Genomic DNA, 19,511 nt, shown 5'->3' on the forward strand with positions numbered 1-19,511 from the left:
AAGAGAAGCTTTTTCATATTAATGAGTTTCCATTTGCCAATAATTCTGTCATTTGTAACTTGAATCATTCATCACCCCTGCAAATGGTTCTTTCAAGACGTTATTTGCAATTTTGTCTTGTGTTTTTGTCCTTGATGTTGTGAAAATGACCGTCTACTGTTACAGGAATGAAAAGAGATCTCATTCAAACATCTTTTGTGTTTCCACTTCCAGTGAAAAATGTTTTTCAAACCTGCAGCTGGTTATTTCTGCAGGAGTTCCCACTTATATTCAGGTTTGATTGACATTTTGAAATGGCAGCTTTTCATGAAAAGCTGTTAACTTGTAGAATTTGGTTATGGTACTAAGACAGACTGACTTTGTTCTACTGTTGGGGCCTGTCCAACCTAAACACAACCCTGCATCTGAATTTAATAGTGCTACTCAGCACAGGGAGCGCAAGCTTTTTTCTTTTTTTTTAATTTTTCCTTTCTGTTTTTTTAACACTGGTGCTTCTGATGTGTTTTTAAACCTGACCTAGTGGGTACTCATCCTGATATCTTCTCTGCCAGTAATTGGGTTAATTCACATTCTCCTCTTTTCTCCCTCCCCTAGGCTAGCAGGTTGTGCTAGGTTGCACTTCCATAATTTGAGTGATGGAATATATTTTCATTTAACATGATGAAAATAAGTGGAAAATGTTTTTTAATAACTGTACAAGTTCAGATAAAAGTGATTATCTGCCTTTATTACTATTTATTTTTGATGTTATGGACGTTAAGGGCAAGTTTATGATTTTAACAAATTTTCTAAGCAATGATTACCAGGTTAATTTCTATTAAAAAAAGCAAGCAGTGCATAACACCATTATTCAGCCCTTGTCTTTATCAAATTGGTCTTTAGTGTTACACCGGAATGTTGAAAGTGGGAAAGAGACATTATACAAAATCAGTTACCCACTGTATTTCTTGCCAAGCTTCTAAATAAGGATACAAAAGTACCCATATACATTAGTTGAGAAGGAAGGGGAGTATTTTTAGCTTTGAAACAGATTACTGTTTACATAAGGAACTGAAAAAAGTAGAGATCCAAGCATCCTGGCATCCATCACTGATGTCTACTGTTGTTTTACTTGAGTGTGAGAAGTAAAACACAAGAAATATCTGGGGTTTTCCACAAGTTAACTGTACAGTCCCATAAGAGTAAATTCATGTGATTTGTATGAGGGAGCGTTTGAATGTTGTTTTATAAGGAAATGGATAATACTGTTGTTGTCAAGTCTTTGTACATTGAGGTGATGATAGATTAGAAAACCTTATTTTCTGCATAACATAGGGTATCTGATCTACTGTTCTCTTAGCTAGCTAATTGCTTTTATAAAACCTTCTCTGTAGTTTGCACCTACCCATGGTGATACACAAATTGATTTAATCATCCAACCCCATGCCACTGTAGTTTGTTTAGGGTGCTGAGATGTTAATGTAAAATATGTCCTGCTTATTCTGCCTCTGAAATGTCTTCTAAGTCACTTGCGATAGGGCACTGGTACAGCCTCTTTTGGTTAGTGTTAAAAACCATGTGTGTTCTTGCTGTGAAAGAAAATATGATTTCCTTGATCCTTTTCTTTAAAATTATCTAGACTAAGTGAAAGTGAATGTTTTGTCAGATGCTTGTTCTGTAGTTTCTAAATTTTAACGTGAATTTTTGAGTACCAACCAGAAGATAAATTTTATGCTGATGAACCAGTTTACACTTCTGTCCTGTAATTTTGAATGAACGCTTACAAGCTTCAAGTGAGCTTTCGAAGTAAAAATTGCCACCCAGATGCTACTGTTAAAAACTAATACACGCCACCACTATTCCTCCAAGCGGTCAGGATACACAGGTACAAGCTTTTTGGTATAGCCTTAAGGTCACTGTGAAATACTAGACCAATTGAATTAAATGGCAAACTGCCCGCTGACTTTAAATGGAGCCAGGATTTTGCCCTTTCGCTCTATCAAGCCCTAAGGGCAAGCAGATTTCATTCTTCAACAGACCAAACACAGCAGTGTTTCAAAGGAAAGTTGAGCTGTTGTGAAGTTTGACCCAAACTGTGCAAAATGCAGAGGGCAGTACAGGGACCTTAAACTGCACTTGGAAGTCTGAGGGCTACAGGTAAATGGCTACTGTCCTCCGATGCAGTGGAACATGGTTACCGTTTTGAAATGCTGTCTTCCGTGTCATTTTCTATAGGAAAGTATTCTTTTCATGTGTTACTGATTGCAAATGAACATTCCTCGTTTAAAAGTAGGTAGCAGAATACAGAGAGCAGGAGAGACTTGCCATTGTGCTGCAGCTTCACACTGTCCCCATTCCAAGTAAAACAGGTTGGATTTTTCTTCTAATTGTCCCAGAAATAGGACTAAACATTAAAATTGGTAACTTTTTCTTTTATTGCATATTTAATGGTAACTTTATTCTTTCTTTAGCATTCTGTGGCAAATTTTCAATAATGTATATGGTCATGTCATATGGTATAGTCTTTTTGTTTTAAGGATCTGTTAAGACAATGTTTACCAATAAATTGGGGACTGAAACGCTATAATGATTTGCCATCACAGAAATCTTGGATTGCAAGATAAAACTTTAAAGAAAAATATTCATTTCAACCAAGTAAGTGTACCTTTAGGGTCTTCAAACTCACTGGTTTTACAAGAGCAAGTGTTACGCTTATTTGCAATGGTGTAAGTATTGTATATTATTATTACAGAGCAAAATGAAAATTCTTTGGTGAGCCTGGACTTTCTCTGCTCATTTATGTGGGCAGAATAATTAAGCAGCCTTGTAACACTTCCCTCCTGCCTGCCCCTCCCCCCCAATTCACTTTTAAGTTTTAAATTATGATACCATATTTCAATGTGACTTTTCAACTTGTATAGAAATGCCGCTGTGAACAAAGATTCTCCTACCTGTTTGCTCCCTTAAGATTAGCAAAAATTTAGACATCGCAAAACTTAAGAGTAAGTGGTCTGATAATCTGGATGTTCTTTGTAAATACTAAAACCTTCCCCATCCCTTTGGTGGTTTTTCCCCCACCCTTCATTCCTGCTGTGTACTCATCCTTCATTTTATTTTAATTTGGCTGATGGATGTAACTATATATTAATGAACTGGAAGAGGGGAGTTAAGGAAATGTTTCCCTTATGTCCTCCTAAATTTCTGTCTCTTCAGTGGAAGAGGTTTATATCAGTGATAGGTCCCATTTATTCCTAAATTATAACAAAACACTGCTTATAATCTTAATTAAGGCTATTCTAAAATAGCATTCCCGAACGTGCTCTCAATCTTGCCTTCTCAGAAGGCGCAAGTTGGCAGGGTTGCCTGCTGTCCTTCTGTCTCTGCAGCTGCTTCTCTCTACGGTGGTGTAGTAAATCCACGTTGCTGAATGTTATGTATGTATGTTATGATGAATTAATGCTAGAGATATCTTGGGTAAATTTGTTTTTGCCATAGCTTTTCCTTACTTATATGAGGGCCATTGTTAGAAGTACTTCACTCCGAGTAGCACTGTAAAGAACCCAGCTATTTTGCTGAAAACACTTGTAAGTGTAGGTAAGAAGGGTTATGGTACAGATTTTGTCCTGAAGAGTGTGCAAAATAGTATGTCCATGCTCTGTTTTCATAGCATTCCCTCCTTCTGTGTACACATCATTAGACTGTCTTTCTGTTTTATCACATCCTGAGATCTGAACATGTTCCTGTTACTAGGTGCCATATAATTTCCCAGTTCTATTTAGTAAGCTGCTATGCTTCTTCCATAATCTTTTCTGAAATGCCAGTGTCTGGACTAAATGGAGTATCTTAAATGTTTTGTGGGGATTTGTTTTTCAGAGCTTTGGGAACAAGCGTGCTAAGGCTTCTGTGTCTTTGAGTGTCTGCATCCTAAATTTTAGAGATGCCTTTCACAATGGCTTTTTTTCTGTGGGTAGGGTTTGTGCCTTTTTTCCTTCCAGTCACAAAATGCGAGGTACATAACTAAGACAAACAGAAAATAGATTAATATATAAATGATTTAAAGATGTGAATGCTTTATGAAACCTTTGAATCTGATGGAAATGAGAGTGAATTCTGGGCAAATGCAATCATCTTCTGAAAATGCTGGTGTGTATTTACATTCCTGATACCTGAAGAGACAGCAAGCTGGAACTGGACTGTATTAGAATGCTCTTGTATGTGACAAAGGAATTTTGATGCTAAAATTTCAAGCTGTTGTGTAATGTAATTATTGCATTGCAATCTGTTCGCAGAATTTGTGCTGCTTCTGCATTAGTAGCTATTGGAAATGTTCTAGTGCTGCAGCTCTCCAAGGAAACTCGTTCAGTAGCTAAGACTTGCAGACAGAATTTCAGATTGAGAAATGCATATTTTAGTGTGATGTGTGCAGTGTGTGCAGGTGGGAAGAGAGGGGGAAGAAATTAAGCTCTCCTGAAAAATCTGAATCATGAGGTATCAATGTCTTTTTCTGAGGCACTAGAATCAAATGATGGAGAAGACTGAAAGTACTTAAAAGTTACTGAAACAATTTGAGCCATTCATCCTATTTGGTTGTGCATGTAAAGTGGTCTAGTTGATGTTGCTTGCAGTTAAGTAGCAGCAGGAGAGCTTGGGATCAGCTTTTGCAGACATTTTTCCCACTGCTATGATTTGATGACATCTGTGCTATTAAATAGTTTTATTTTCCAGATTCTTGTCCAGACTTTAAATCTGTTAGTCTGAGGGGGTAGCCTACTTGCATTTAAATCTTGATTGCTACTTGAAAATAATTTATAAAAGAGGGCAGCTTAATGTGTGGGGTTTTCTCAAGCTGTGATAATCAAGACAATTGCTTAATGAGAAGTGGTTATTAGCTTCTAAAGTGAAGGACATTTAGAGATATGTTTTAATTGTTTGCCATTGAGGCATGGGACAACTCAAAACAAAGATATAAAAACATTTGTAAGCTGACCCTAGACCTTGCAATCAGAGAATAGTGATCAGTGCACAAACATCATAAAATATTGGAGAAGCAAAATGTGTGCTTTTTGCTTCTGAGTAGTGATGCTAAGGTTGCAGGCAGGAAATGAAGAATTGTGGTCCTTTCTTTTTCACTTACTACTGCTTTGGCTTAAGAGAAATTACTAAGTTCTTGTGGTTTTGATATGTCATTTGTAAAACTGGGACTGTTTTCAGGTACCTGTATCTCAGTAGCATGAAGCTTAAAGGTTCTGCAATGTTTGTGCATGTATGGTTGTGGCAGGGGAGGTCATTGCTATTCTCACTTCACAATGTCCTAGCAAAACCAGCACTGTTACTGTACCTACCAGAAGTTCTGTCACCTACAGGTCAACATATACAGATTAAGTACACCAAAACCAAAGGGTCACCACTGTGTATCTCTGTACTACCAGCTATATGTTTCTGAAAGTTTGGAAGAAGTTAAGAGTACTTTAATGTTTTATTAAGAGACTCCATAGTTTTGGAGGATGTACTTCTGGAATGTGTGGATTTTCTAGACTTTGATCTCTTACTGTTGTGCCATGCTGCTAACCCCCTTTTGGAACTGCAGCTAGTCCTGATCTGTTGAAAGTGTTATATCTTTGTGTAAGTCAGAAAGCAAGAGTCTTCTGCCTGGCACTGAAATGTTCCTGAAGACAGAGCAGAATGTTGCAATTAAAACATCTTTGTATAACTTCTTTAACCTGCACATCACAAGCTTTTTAGAGAGAAAAAAAAAAAAAAAAAAAAAAGCTTATCATGTGGGCAGTTTAGGGTTTTTGTTTTTGTTTTAAATAAGCTAAGCTAACAATTTTAAGAGGAAATTGTTCTGGCTTTGTGATGGGAGAGCATTCCATGCAGCACAAAATCACCAATGCTATTACTTTTTAAGGCTGCATTTTCCTCTTCACATTCTTGACTGCCTGTGTTTTGTAAAGAGTAAAAAAGAGTGGTTTTCTGAAACTTTTCCTCTAATGCAGCTTCATATTGTCTTCCTTGAACTTTTCTTAGTTTTTACAATCATCATATGACAAGCTAATTACGATTTGAAGTCTACTGAACTATCTACCATAGTTAATGAAAAGTTCCCATCTCCTACTAGATTCTCTTTTTAGGTGAGATGAGCATATGCTCGATATTGAAGTGGCTAATCAGTAAATTGTGATAGGTCTTTACTCCAGCTGAATAAACTTAGAAGTGTGTATTTGCAGGCTTGCCTTTGGATGTAGGAATTTTATCTGAAGCTCAGGTGGTACACACCAAATCGCTGTGTGGCTGAGACCTGCATCCTCAGTTATATCTCACTGAGATGAGGTTGCAGGCTGGGAATGGCATTAGCTGTCCATGTGTCTTTCTTCTGTAGAACATCTGTCCTTCTTGGGACAGAGTTAGTGATGATGACTTGCCAGGCGTAGCTGTCTTCCTTATCTCACTGTTATTTGGACTACCTCTGCTCCTTGCATCAGCCTAGCCAGCCATGTGCTGTAGACCTCTACAACACTTGTACCTGAGCTTTCTTACCAAGCTTTGTGTGTTCCAGAAGGTGAAGCTTGGCCATAGCTGATCTAAGGTGTCTCAGTTGTCTGATTTCTGATCAGAGCAACTTCTGCCTTGTGTGAGGAAATGTTGAATGCTTGATGCCTTAATCTAAGTGATTTAGAACAACTATTGTCTTTTGGTGCTCTTAAAATACAAATTTATATAGAAAGGAACATCCAATAATTTTTTTTATTTATTTAATAATTCTGGGGGGTCGTAGTATAAGTAATAATTTTCCAAAGCAGGCACAAATTGAATAGGCTTATCTAATCATTTGATTGATCCATCTAGTACCTCAAACATAAATAAAACTTCTATTGAACTTCTGTCCATAATTACCATAGTGGGACATCAGCCAGGGATTTCAGTGGAGCAGGCCTTGATGATTCCGTGTTGCTCTTCAGGTTGGAAAGTAAGGGTATGCTTCTGCAAACAGCGGCGGGCAGACATAAGTGCTGCAAAATCAGAGGTGGTTTTAATTCTCTTTTTGCTTGATGGTATGTCAGCTTGCAGTTGTAAATGTTTGTACAAATACAGAACTCTATTGCCCCTCCCTTAGAAACTTTAGCAAAACCAAACCTGAGGCAGTACTGTTGCTTTTTGGACTAAATGCTTTTATAATCAGAATTCGTAAAGATACTTTAGGAGTTTCTAAACTATTGGATGCTGAATTTCCAAATACTTTTTCTAATGTTATTTTTTTTATGATTTCCCAAGCTTGCCTAAAAGTTGTTTTGGTTAAGCTTTTGATCCTTTATAAAAAAATCAGATTTTGCAAGGGAAATAGAGGTCAATCTTTAAAATGAATGATGCCATAATCTGTAATCAGATTACACATTTGCAATTAATATATTCATATATGCAATCGTTAGAAGCTCTGACTTTGTAAGTAGTTTGTAAACTTTGCGAGTTGATAATAGTGATGCAGTGATTATTTACAAGTCTTCCACTAGGGAATACCTAAGAAAGCTTTGTTCCAAGCATTTATTATTATTTTGTTGCACTACAAAATTTTATATTATAAGTTTACAAATAATTTAAACATTGTATTTTTTTCCTAATGTTTTGAAGAGGCCTTTTGAAGGAATTTCCAGACCTTGACTAAAAGTAAGGGTTATGTTATGAGGCCACAAATCACAGTGTCGTGTCAGGGATACCGGGGAAATAAGTGCTCTTTGATTTGTGCTTTTTCCCCTCCTACCTGCTGAGATCTTATTTATTTTTAAAAATATGTATATTGCAAGAGTACTCAATTGCTATTTCCATGTACAAGGTAGTGCATGCATTATACTTGTTTATGCCATTCTACTAGTTCATTTCTCACTTTTTATATTATGCTAATCGCTTTAGTAGTAAGTCATATGCTGTTAATAGTGATGGTGGTTCTGAAATGTTCCTTGGTTTTGAGAATGAAAGAAATGTTGGTGTTCTCTTTCACTTGTAAAAATTGTCATTGAAGAACTTAATTTTTTTAGTGCTGACAAGTTAGTGCAGCTGATTTGTTATTCGGTCCTGTCAATTTTTCAAACTCCAATGTGCAAATATTTTGCTTGTGCTATATATGTAATAAGGGAAGTACTAAATATACATTATAATCCAAATTTTGTTAAGCTTAGTGCAGAACAGATTTTTAGAAGGCACAAACTTACTGCATCATAGAGATTTTTTTGTCAATTATTTATGCTTCTGCTTTAAACATAACTTGCTGTTACATGTAATGAGTGGTGCTGAAAATGGTTTCAATTATCAAAGATGTGAATGACACAATGGATGCTTCTGTGCTCTGCCTCTTGAATCCCTAAACGCTGATACTGAACATTCTGTTTTTTAATGTTCCCTGGTTTTCTGTTAGCTTGCAGTCTTCCATGGGTCATTCAATAAACACTACCCTGGATAACTTTTTGAGTTGTCATATGTCAATCAAACTGAAGTGCATGCTTTTTAGTAAGCAGAGAAAATAAGCTTCCTTTATTTGATTTTGGCTGTGTCTTCTGCAGGGCACTGTCTTGTTTTCTATTCCATTCCTAGCTTATTTTTGCCTTTAGTTGTGCAGTGGAAGAGCTTGGGGATCAAGTGGGAAGGAGTGCCCCCTGAAAGCAAAGGAGGAGCCAGAAGAGAGGGAGAAAATGAAACAGCAGGATTTGAAAGTGTTCTTTAAGCATATTCAGTTTGAAGTTATCTATTTAAAAAAAAAAAAAGGGGGGGGGGGGGGGGAGCGGTGAGGGGAATGTGTGAATGGAGGGGTTGAGGTAAGTCAAAGTCAAATTACCTAAAAGTTTTTCCCAGCAAATGTTTCAAGAGGTGGTGTTACATTAATATTTTTTCCCTTCTTAATTGTATCATGTCTAATTTTGTTGGTGTGGGATTAAAAAACTGCTGAATGTCCTTGTTTGGCATACATGTTTTTTTCTAATGAGGGAATGGGTGTGTCATTGTATTAAATACGTTCTCAGTGCAGAGCTAGCATGAGTCACCTGGTACAGCAGTCGCTAAGTGTGTTTGGATACTAATTGAGAAAGCTAGGGAGCATAAGAAGTTGCTTATATTAAACATCTAGGATACAATCAAATGCATAGCAACTGATACATTTTTCCTTTCTAGAAAATACCCTTAAATGAATTTGCATTTTTGTTGTAGTTTTTAATCATATTGCAAGTACCACATTCTTTACTAGGGTGAGAGGAACTCCAACATGTCTTTAGTGGAGCTGGAAGACATGCATGTATTTATATAGATTTTTACCAAGCTACTCACATCTCTGGGGGGCTCCCTTTGCTCCAGGTGAGGCCAGTGGGAACTCTACACCCAGGAGCTGCTGTTCTTCACCCATCAGCTGCAGGGTGATAGATGGTCACTGACTTCAGACTAAACAGAATTCCCACAGATAACCAGGCTCACCTGGGCTTTGTGACTTCTGCCTTGTCCCTCTAAAGATGTACTATTCTTTCTCCCTCTGTCAGTGTAATCTGTTGTTGTTGTTATTTTTCCCCCTCTTATCCTTTAGCACTTTTCAGGAAAATCCCCAACTGAAGTTGTTGCCTTTCAGCCATGTGATTTAGGAAACTCCACTCCTGATAAGGTCCCCTCTTTATCTTTCTGTAGTATTGCAGGGTATCCCCTATATTTGTGGAGCTTTAACAGCCCCAGAATGCAGGTTGGGTCTGAAATTGAAATGTAAGGCTTTCTATAGAAGTTTGGACAATCACTTTTGCTAGTTATTGGCAAAAGAAATGTCCCACTGAAATCTCGAGGAATTATGTGGTTGTTTATAATTGCAGTTCACATTGTTCCCCCTTAGCCACATAACAATATGTTTCGGAGATTGCTGCTACCTGCTCTGGAAAGGGGAGGGTGATTTTTGATATATGTCACTTGCTGCTAGCTTGCTCACGCCAAGAAGTTAGGTTTAGAAATCAGACATATTAGTAATGGGATTGAATTTGTTTAACAAGTTTAGCAGTACTATTCCTTCTGTTACGACACAAGAACAAGTAAATATAACATGAATTCCAGCAACTTGCAAGTAGCTTGAAGCTTTTACATGATAAAGTATGCATTTTTGTTTTGTTTTTTTTTTAATGTCAGAGCTGACAGACTTTGTTTTTGTTTTATCATTTTCTTGGAAAATATAAATCCATTTGCCTCTCTTGGGCTATTTCAGTAATAGTAGTATGCTGTTAAAATAAACAGAATTTGGAATTTTGAAAACAAGAAATGAGTTAGAGCTAAGTACATAGGATAACAATATATTCTATAACAATATAACATTTGGAGAAACCACAAACAATCTTCAAAAGAAGTTCTTGAAGTTAGGTCCTTTTATCAAACATCAGAGGCATAAGCTTGTTTTCTTAGAATCTAACTGAAAGGGATTTTCCAGAGGACACTAGAGATTGACCCCCCCCACCTGAACTTTCCAACTTTTCCACCTGAAAAGTAAGGTGCATTTTTTATATTTTTTTTCTAATTCTACACATGAAAAGGTACTTCTCGTTACACTGTTTGTGTTATATCAATCCTGCCATACTTAAGGGCTCGTCCTGAGTGCATTTCTCTTTTGTGGTTTCATAAGCATTTGAAATGCAGCTCATTGTATGTAGGCCACAGCAATAGTAGAGGAAGGTTTTTTCCTTTTTCAAATTTTAAAAGACATTTCCATGGATTGAATCTGTGTAAAATAAAGCTTTGCTTGGGATGTGTTGTCTCACCTAATTTCTCACTCAGTAAATGTCATTCAGTTTGCACAGTTATACCACTGTTTAAAGAAAAGTAGTTTTTCAGGAGGCATGTTCTCTAGTCTCACATGCTAATATTAAAATTCATGGATACAGAAGCTAATGGCAGGTACCAACAAAATAATGGTTTATGAGGTGTTAGAAGTGTCTCAGGACTTACTTAAAGACAGAAAAAAATAAATTGCTTTTACTTCATTGAAGGTTGAATTTTGGATTCAAAGAACAAGTGAGGTATAATTTGATCAAAAATCAAAATAGATTGTCTGATGTGCAGCTCAGGTCTTATTTAGGATGAATATTGATCTTGTTATAATACCGTAATGCTGAGCCTGGGTCAAGAACCTGCACGTTGCTACCCAGAATTGAGAACTCCCCTCCCCACTGTGTTGTGACCAGCATCATTAGGTCATGTCTGCACCATGTTCATAGGCTCTGCAGGGTACAAATAATTCTTGTTCAACTGCATTGAAAGGTGCCTTGCTTGGCTCTTGGGTTTGGTGAAGTAATAACAATGCACAGGCAAGTTGGGTCGATGTCTACTATTTGTAAATGTAAAATAGTATTTAAAAATTGCTGTGTGTTGCAGTAGAATTTTAAGCTGTCTGAATTTCTCTTTCAGAGGCATGCAATAATACCGTATTTTCTGAAATTAAGATTTTATAGGGGACCAGGAAAAGGTTACCAAATGCATTATAGTTATGTGTATTGTTTTAGTATGTGTGGGGTTTTTTTCAAGCTGTCGAAGGTAAAGAGCTTAAGAGTTGTAATTTACTTCTGTGTAAAAGCTTCCAATTAGGGTCTAGCACTAGTATAGTGTGTTTGATCAGGCAAAGTCAGTGTACTGGTCCACCATCTATGCTCATACAAAGTACAGCCTCCAGGCTTCATGTGAACAGTGGTTCTCTGACTTGATAAATTAGTCATGCTGATGACAAATTTATTTTTACAGTGTCTGTACTTGTATACTGCTAGAAATAATAAGAGAGGCATTTTAGAATACTGCTTTCCTTTTGTGTACATCAGCAGGTTTTTGAAACTGGAAAATGGAGTTGTTACAGTTGTAGTCGCACCCTTTCAAGGAACAAATACATGTTTAGTAATGTTAATTATTTTCTGTGAGTGTTTGTAGCTCTTGAAACTGGGTGACACAGCAGTCCTGCTCTCTGCTTCATACCATATTAAAAAAAAAATATCTGAAGTATTGGGATATAATAATAGGACAAAACTATAATGTGCATAATAGACAAGTGTTCTTAAACACTATAGTGTTAAACATTCTATGCTGAGTTTAATGCAAGTATATGAACTTAAGTTATTTTGGCTTTTTAGTATGGGTTTGCAGAATGGTGGTTTTGAAATATGCAATATAATCTTTTTTTGGTGATTTTAACAAAATTGCCACAGTCTAATTTGAATGGTAGTCATGATCAGAAATCAAAATATAGCGGCCTCTGATTTTTCTCCAGGTTCATGAACGTAAGTTGCATTTGGGATACTCTTTATAAAAATATTAGAAAAATGTAATCGTTGAATTTCATTTACTGATCAACTACAATGATTTACTACAGCAGTTTCAATAAAGTAACTTAACTTTATGTGTCTTGTTGCCTGGCTCACTTGAGAATTCCTTAGAAAACAAATACTAAAACACAGTTACAGTGCCTGTTATTTCTACAGGCAGGTTAATTTTCTAGTCCACCCCACGAAAAACTCAAACCAAACAGATGTCTAAGTACTTCCTAATGCTATCTGTGAAGCAAGGTGGCTTTGTTTTCTGTAGAGTGATGATAAAAGAAACTTTGCAGATTTGCACTGGACATCCTGCAGTTTGTCCCTTATCTCTGCTGGCCTCAGTTTCCATAAGCTGGGGGTATCGATCCTTTTTATTGCTCAGAGATCATAATACAAAATGAAGTCTTCTGCTCCAAATATACTGTTCCAGCAGAGAATATTTCAATGGTAGTCATTTCTGAGTATCCTTGTAATAAAACCTTGGTAATTTATTTGGGTGGTAAATTCAAGATCATGTTTGAAAATTGAACCAAAGGACATGCTCCTATCTGTTAAGCATAGCTGTTGGGGCAATTCTGCTTGATTTCGAGTAAGCTCCTGATTCAAATGGTTCAGCTGGCTGACGGAGCTAGTTTCTCCTGGTTTTGCAAGGGGAGTGGTGGAGGCAGTTGTGGTATTTGTTCCACGAATAAAGACTGTTAATAAATAAGTTACTCTGATTAAACAGAGAAGACAATACTGAACAGTTTTAGCAGGTACACACTCATGCATAGGGGTGTATATTCAGAGTTAATGTTAATATGAAAATGTTTTATTTCGCAGGATTTGCAGGGGATCAGCTGAAGCAGCAATCTGCCATGTTGGCGTGTGGAGGGATCGTTAGGGGCTGGGGCTGTGCAGCATAGAATTCTGCATAAGCACGCTTTGAAAGTAGCCTTGCATATTGGACTTGAGCACTATTTGTGCAGGGTTTATTCTGATGTGCTTAATGCAACAGTTAAGAGGGATTCCTGTCTTTACAGATCTGTTGTAGCGAGTGAGTAGCATGGAGTATGGGTGCTTCTAGTGCGAATAATCTGATACCACCCCAGTGCATATAAATAGTACATAGAAGTATATAATACCATCTAACCTCTGATATTTGAGAAGATGAGTGAAATTGCTGGAAGACTGGAAAAGGCACTTCACTTTAAACCTATCTGAAGTGTAACCTGTTAGCAGTAGGAAGCCTAGACAATGATATTGGGATAATAAGGTTTTTAATAAACTACTTTTAGAAACTAAATTCGTAATCCTTCTCTGTGCTTTGTATCAATGTAAAGAGGGATGTGGAAATTCCTTTGTTACTGCAAAAGGAAGCTGTAATGGTCAGTAGCTACATCTTGGGAGGCAGATCTGCAGTCTGGAAAGTTTTCCTTAAGTTTGCCACTGAACGTCATTCACTAACTGAGTGTGTCTTACTTCTGTGAGGTATTGGTAGGTTGGGGATTGTTTTAGCCATGCTGTCTTATGCTTATCCTGTTCTGTCACATCTGCCCATTCACCTTTTCTTTATCTATGTGTTCATGTTCATGCTGTGATGTCCATTCCAAGTGGTATGACTGTTAGGTGTTGCAGTAATAAAGAACAACTTGGGCCATGTCTTCTTTTGCTTTTTTTTAAATGATGACAGTCAAGCAGGAATGCAGTTAAAAAATGCAAATAATCTTTGAGAGACCTGAGAACTTATTGTTGTCTTGGCAAAAAAATACACAGTTGAGTATTACAGTTTTTCCAGATTGTGTGTATTCTGTCACATGAATTTTACACAAACTTAAATCTTCAAATAAATGCCAATTTTGTATTTGAAACTGAGGATCTGAGAGCACTGGTCTTTCTTCCACTAGCAGAAGTATTTCAGGATGCTTAGCTTGTGATTGTGATATATCGTTCCCTTGTTTTGGGCAGAGTACAACTGGCTGAATTGCTATCTAGGTTCACTTTCAGCAGACTGGAAATAAAGCTTCTGCTGAATCAAGTGGCTGCCAACGAACTGCTTAGAAAGATTAGGCCTGATCTATGGATTACCTTCTTTGCTACACCCTATGCTATAAGACACTGTGGAGATAATTGCTAATGTCTCTATTCGAAATCACGTAACTGCATGTTATTCCTTCTGAAGAATGATCATCATCTTAAGGAATGAGACTGAAACCTAAGGAAACAGCAGTCTACCCGTACTCTCTGCCACAGACTTTATATTCCAAGTAGTTGGTTTAGAGAAAGTTTTTTAGAGGTGGCCAAAACTTGCGACAGTTGATGGAACTTGTTAATATAACTTCTGAAACTATATAATAAACAGCTTCCCAGTACCTTGGAGTCAGTAGCTTTTCCTAAAAGCGGAAGAAAATTTTGAATACTCTGCATATTTCTTTTCTTCTTTTGCCTGCCTTCATCATAATGAGAACAATTGTTAAATTAGTATCTTTATCTTACTAAATTTTTAATTTGTGGCTCGTTATAGAAAATCTAGCCCAGTATTTGGCAGCTGTACTTGGCGAAGAAGAGAAAATAAATGTGAGTGATGTTTCTGAACAGTTTTATTCTGGTTCTTGTACTGTTACATAAATGCATCCTTGCATGAGCGTGCTTGTGGGCTGGAAGCCTCTATCTCTAGTACATTACCTGGCTGATGACAGGAGGAGGAGGGAATATATAGAACATCCTCACTAAGAGAAACTGTATCTTAAGTTAGTCAGAAAAATCAAAACCATAAGACTTCTTTTTAAGGTGTGGTTTAAGGTGTGGTTTTGGTGGTTGGGGGGGGGGGGGGGGGGGGCGTGATTTACATCTCCTTATTCAGAAAAGAAGCCATTGTGTTGCAGTAGCAACACGTTAGTAAGTAGAAACCATCATTTCATCTGTTAAGTGTAAAGTAAGCTTTGTGGTTGTGAGGCCAAGGCTGTGTGCAAATGCCCATACTTATGCATGTACATGGCTTTTTGCATACAAACTTTTTATAGGAGGAATAATACTGGTGAAATTTGTGCTTTCTGTTTGTAACTTCATTTTGTATCGCATCATGAAAATACATCACATTACCATTACCCGAAATGAGAGGGCTATGAAAATACACTGCCATAATTTTTAAGATTGTTTCAGTTATTAAGCACTGCTTGATGAACTACCAATATTAGTAAGCTGGGATTGATGCTGTTGGCATGTTTACTTTAACTGTTAAATCTTTAAAAGATCTGAATAGCTTAGAAGGTAAAACAAAGTAGTTGATGAAGTGTTTGGGTGTCTTGGCTTGGATCCAGCTTGATGTCCTAAATGAATGCATCACAAAACCACAACAGATCAACCCAGATTTACATGAGTGACGTATAAGAGCCCTGAAGCGAAGCCAACATAGTGATTGAATTAGCTCCTGCATTTAGAGAGGCTTCTCCCTCCAGGTCAGACTTCTAAGCACTGATGGGCTTCTGTGGGGAACGTGCAGTTACAGATTGAAGTATGCCTACATTGTGGAAAAAAAGAAATCTTAGAGCTTCAGAACTTTTATCTTTGACAAGTGTGACTGATTTTCTTTTGGGCAGGGAAAAAGGAGAAACACCATGAACAATAATGGAAAAAATCGAAGAATTTCCATTAGTGGTGCTTTGGTCAAGGACCTGCCAATCTTCCCAGAAATATCTGTTCAAAATCTGAAACATTTTGTTGCTGCAGGGCTGATATGTACCTTATGTATTGCCCACCCTCATACAATACCTGACTTGTTCTTTTAGTAAATAATAACTGTACTGTAGCGTGATGCTCATAAATAGGACAATTTTGCAAACATTTTGTGTGCAGGTGCAAAAAGTACAGCATTTGTGATCTTTCCTCTAAATACCTTATTTTTTAAATATTGACTTTTTTTTAATAAACTGAGAGGTAAATAAGCATCAGATTACAGACAAAACATAGTGTATGAACACAAGCATACTCCTTTTGAGTAATCATTATGTGTTTAATATAGTTTTGTTCTTACATGATGCAAAAAAATAGTTATTAAAAATTCACATGAAGAATGCCTTATTTTAGGGATGAACATGATAACAAACATGTTGCAAAGAGATAATGGAAACCTTTCAAAAATACATTCTACAATTTATCTTTTTAACTGGTACCCTCACATAAGGTACTGATGAGTTCCAGCAACTATTTTATTAATGTTAGTGTTGTTTAAAGTTCTTATTTATCTATGCTTTGATATTTCAGTAACTAGATATCTCCATTTTTGTTTCTCAGCATGATGTATCACAGACTTTGCTCAAAGCAACTCTGGACAGTGTGGTTGAAGAGTGTGTCAGCTTTGTAGGAGTTGATATTAACATCTGCTCAGAAATACTATTAAGGTGAGTCAAACATTTTCCTATTCCAGTAATTACATGGCTCTGGATCACAGAGTCTCTGTTTAGTCTGCCATCTGACTCAAGCTCAGCTGGAGCAAATGGCTCTTGTGTTAAACTTCCAATTACATGAAAATGACATGTTAAGACAGTATTTCACTGGATCATTAAGAGTCAGTTTTTAAGGGTATGTGTGATTCTCCAGGGTAAAACTATTCTTTGGAGAAAACCAGATATTTAAAAATTTTGAGCCAACACTGCAATTTTAGTAGGACTTCATATAATTAATTTGTATTTTTACACTGAGAAAGGGATTTTCAAATGTACTTTCTGTCTCTTAGAAGGTATTTTTATAGGTACTGCTAAGTGGAACACGTTGTAAAAGTTGGGTGAGGAAAGGAGAAAAGGAAAGATTTAAAAGGAACTGCTTAAAAATTTATCCCTTTTTACTGATTTTTTTTTTTTAAGTAATTATTTACTTGGAAAATGTTCTGGGTTTTATTTCTCTTGGTTAGAAATTAAAAGGTCATTCTGTTTCCTGAGAGAATTAGAAGAGTTTAGCTGAACAGCCTCTCAGAAGAGCAAAAGTGTTGCTGTCCTCATCTGCAGTGGGAGGAGAAGAAAAAGAATGTCCATAAGCTTGATAGTGACAATTATAGTAGATATCAAAGGAAAAATGTGTTCTTGCTAGCTCTGTCTTTATTTTTTTTAACCCCTTATAATAATTCTTGAAAATGCTTTTCCATATTTTGGAAGAGGCTCTCTTTCAGTTCTTTTTGGTTTTCCACTTTCTCTTCCATGTTCCTTTTCTGTGTATCCAGTCCTTGGTCTGACTCCTGATTTACTTGCCTTCTTTCAGATTTAGATCAGCTATTAGTAAGAAAGCAAGCAGTACCTGTTGGTAAATGAGGCTGACCAGTTTTCATTGCACAAATAAAAGCCCACTTGAGCAAGCGCAGTGGGCGAATGCTATCAGCCTTCTGCAGGTTACACTATATTGTGCAGTTCAGCAGGGGGTACCAAGCTGAGGTGCTGCAGTGTCGCCACAAAACTGTGAACATGGAGTAACACTGTCCTGTCATGGTTACAGGTGATAACCATGTTGGCTGAGTACTTTGGTCTAATTAACCTGGCCTATGATCATATGCATGTGTTGCATCAAGTTCTGGATCTGACTTGATCCTCAGCAGTTCAGTTCTGCTGTGTAGATGCAGTCTAAGTTTCCCTCAGATGTACAGTGTATGAAACTGTCAGCCTAGCTGGAATATACCATGAGCAGGGCTTTCTGCTTGTGCTTTCTGATGCATCAAATATACTTCTTGACGTGTATTACAAGTGGAAGTGGTGACAGTGCTACAGTAGTTGCATTACTGCTGAGTATTGCACCTGAAAAACTTGAGATCATCAGTGGAAAATTCTGTGAATTCTGTGTCATGTTCCTCTGTCAGTGTAAATAAGCTGGATTTCATAATGTTTCTAAGAAATTTTTGGAGAAAATTCCATTCCTAATGATTAATATTTTGTCTGTGGTTAAAGGTGTGTCTCTCCAATTTAAGTCTGAGGTTTCACCAACTTTGGATTATTTTTTTAACTTTTGCATGAGGATGAGAATAATGGAAAGACACTTTTTCAATATATGTTTTCCCCCTGATTTTTGAGGGGGGAACCTTGCCAGGTTTGCTGGTGGTGTTTTTCTAGAAACAGTTTGTGCCATTCCACAAACAGGTCTCTGCTGCCATTGACTTAAAGTAATGGCATCTGATATATAGAGCCAGATGGGTGACATTTCCTTCTCTAGTGCCAGGAGTAACTGCCCACCACAGCTCTTTTTCCTCTGTGATTAACATACTCCATGCACAGAAAGCTGTACTCATGTACACACAGAAAATGTGCAGCAAACCCGCTGCTTCCTGAAGGATCCTGGCTAACTGCCGCTGCACTTCACAGGTAAGTTCTTTGCCAGATCTGAGTTGCCCTCAGAACAAGTCATGCAGCCTGTTCCCAGCTGCTCTTTTATGTCAAGAGCAGCTGAAAGAAAAGGAACAAGCTTTGTGGATCTGTCAGATTGTGTGAGGAAGGCAAGCTGCTCCCAGCCACCCTCCTTCTGGATAGCAGACGTCAGCCCTTCATGTTGGGGCAAGGTGTTGCAGTACCATTGGAAGAGAATAGCTGAAAGGCGGCTGTTCTCACAGGAACAATTTATCTGTCCCGAACCCTTCTCCCACATCATTTCCTGAAGAGGGCAGCTGGGGGCAAGCCATAAGACATGACAAATTGAATTGGCGTTACAGAAAGAGCGAACAGATCATAAATTAAATGTCCCTGGCTTACTAGTTAGGTATGTGCAGAACTGTATTGCTCTACCAAGTTGTGTTGACTTGAGTGGATTCCTTCCATAGAACTAAGAGAAAGGATCCTTTTTCAGATGATGCCTTTGGTCTGGGAGTCTATTTGCAAATTTCTTAGCTGTTTTTAAGTTTTGTAAACCAGATTTTCTACAATAATGTGTATCCTTATAATGGATAGCATTTGTATTAATAACTTTTCAATGGTAATAAATGTATTCGATAAACTTTTCTCTTAGACACATTGCAGGACTGAATGCTAACAGAGCTAAAAATATAATTGAATGGCGAGAGAAGAATGGACCATTTATAAACCGAGAACAGCTGAAGGAAGTTAAAGGTCTGGGTCCCAAATCCTTCCAACAGTGTGCTGGCTTCATCAGGTTCAATCAAGAATATATAAAGACCTTCTGCAGGTAACAGAGATGTTAGCTATCTTGATTAAGCTATCCAAAATAGTGTCAGAAGATATTTTTCTCCTCTTCTGTTTGTTATTCAGGCTTGAGACTTGA

General features: G+C 37.2%; 1 protein-coding gene across 4 annotated transcripts in view; it reads left to right on the forward strand.

Moving 5' to 3' along the window:
- Positions 1 to 19,511, forward strand: part of SRBD1 (S1 RNA binding domain 1) — a 128,433-nt gene that overhangs the window by 91,914 nt on the left and 17,008 nt on the right. For all 4 annotated transcript variants that reach the window (XM_055725841.1, XM_055725843.1, XM_055725844.1 and 1 more), the window contains 2 exons: positions 16,554 to 16,660; positions 19,239 to 19,415. In XM_055725841.1, coding sequence (XP_055581816.1) covers positions 16,554 to 16,660; positions 19,239 to 19,415 — 284 coding nt within the window. The remainder of the gene's footprint in view (positions 1 to 16,553; positions 16,661 to 19,238; positions 19,416 to 19,511) is intronic.

The sequence above is a fragment of the Falco cherrug genome, chromosome 13 (genome assembly GCF_023634085.1).
Source record: "Falco cherrug isolate bFalChe1 chromosome 13, bFalChe1.pri, whole genome shotgun sequence".
Taxonomy (NCBI): domain Eukaryota; kingdom Metazoa; phylum Chordata; class Aves; order Falconiformes; family Falconidae; genus Falco; species Falco cherrug.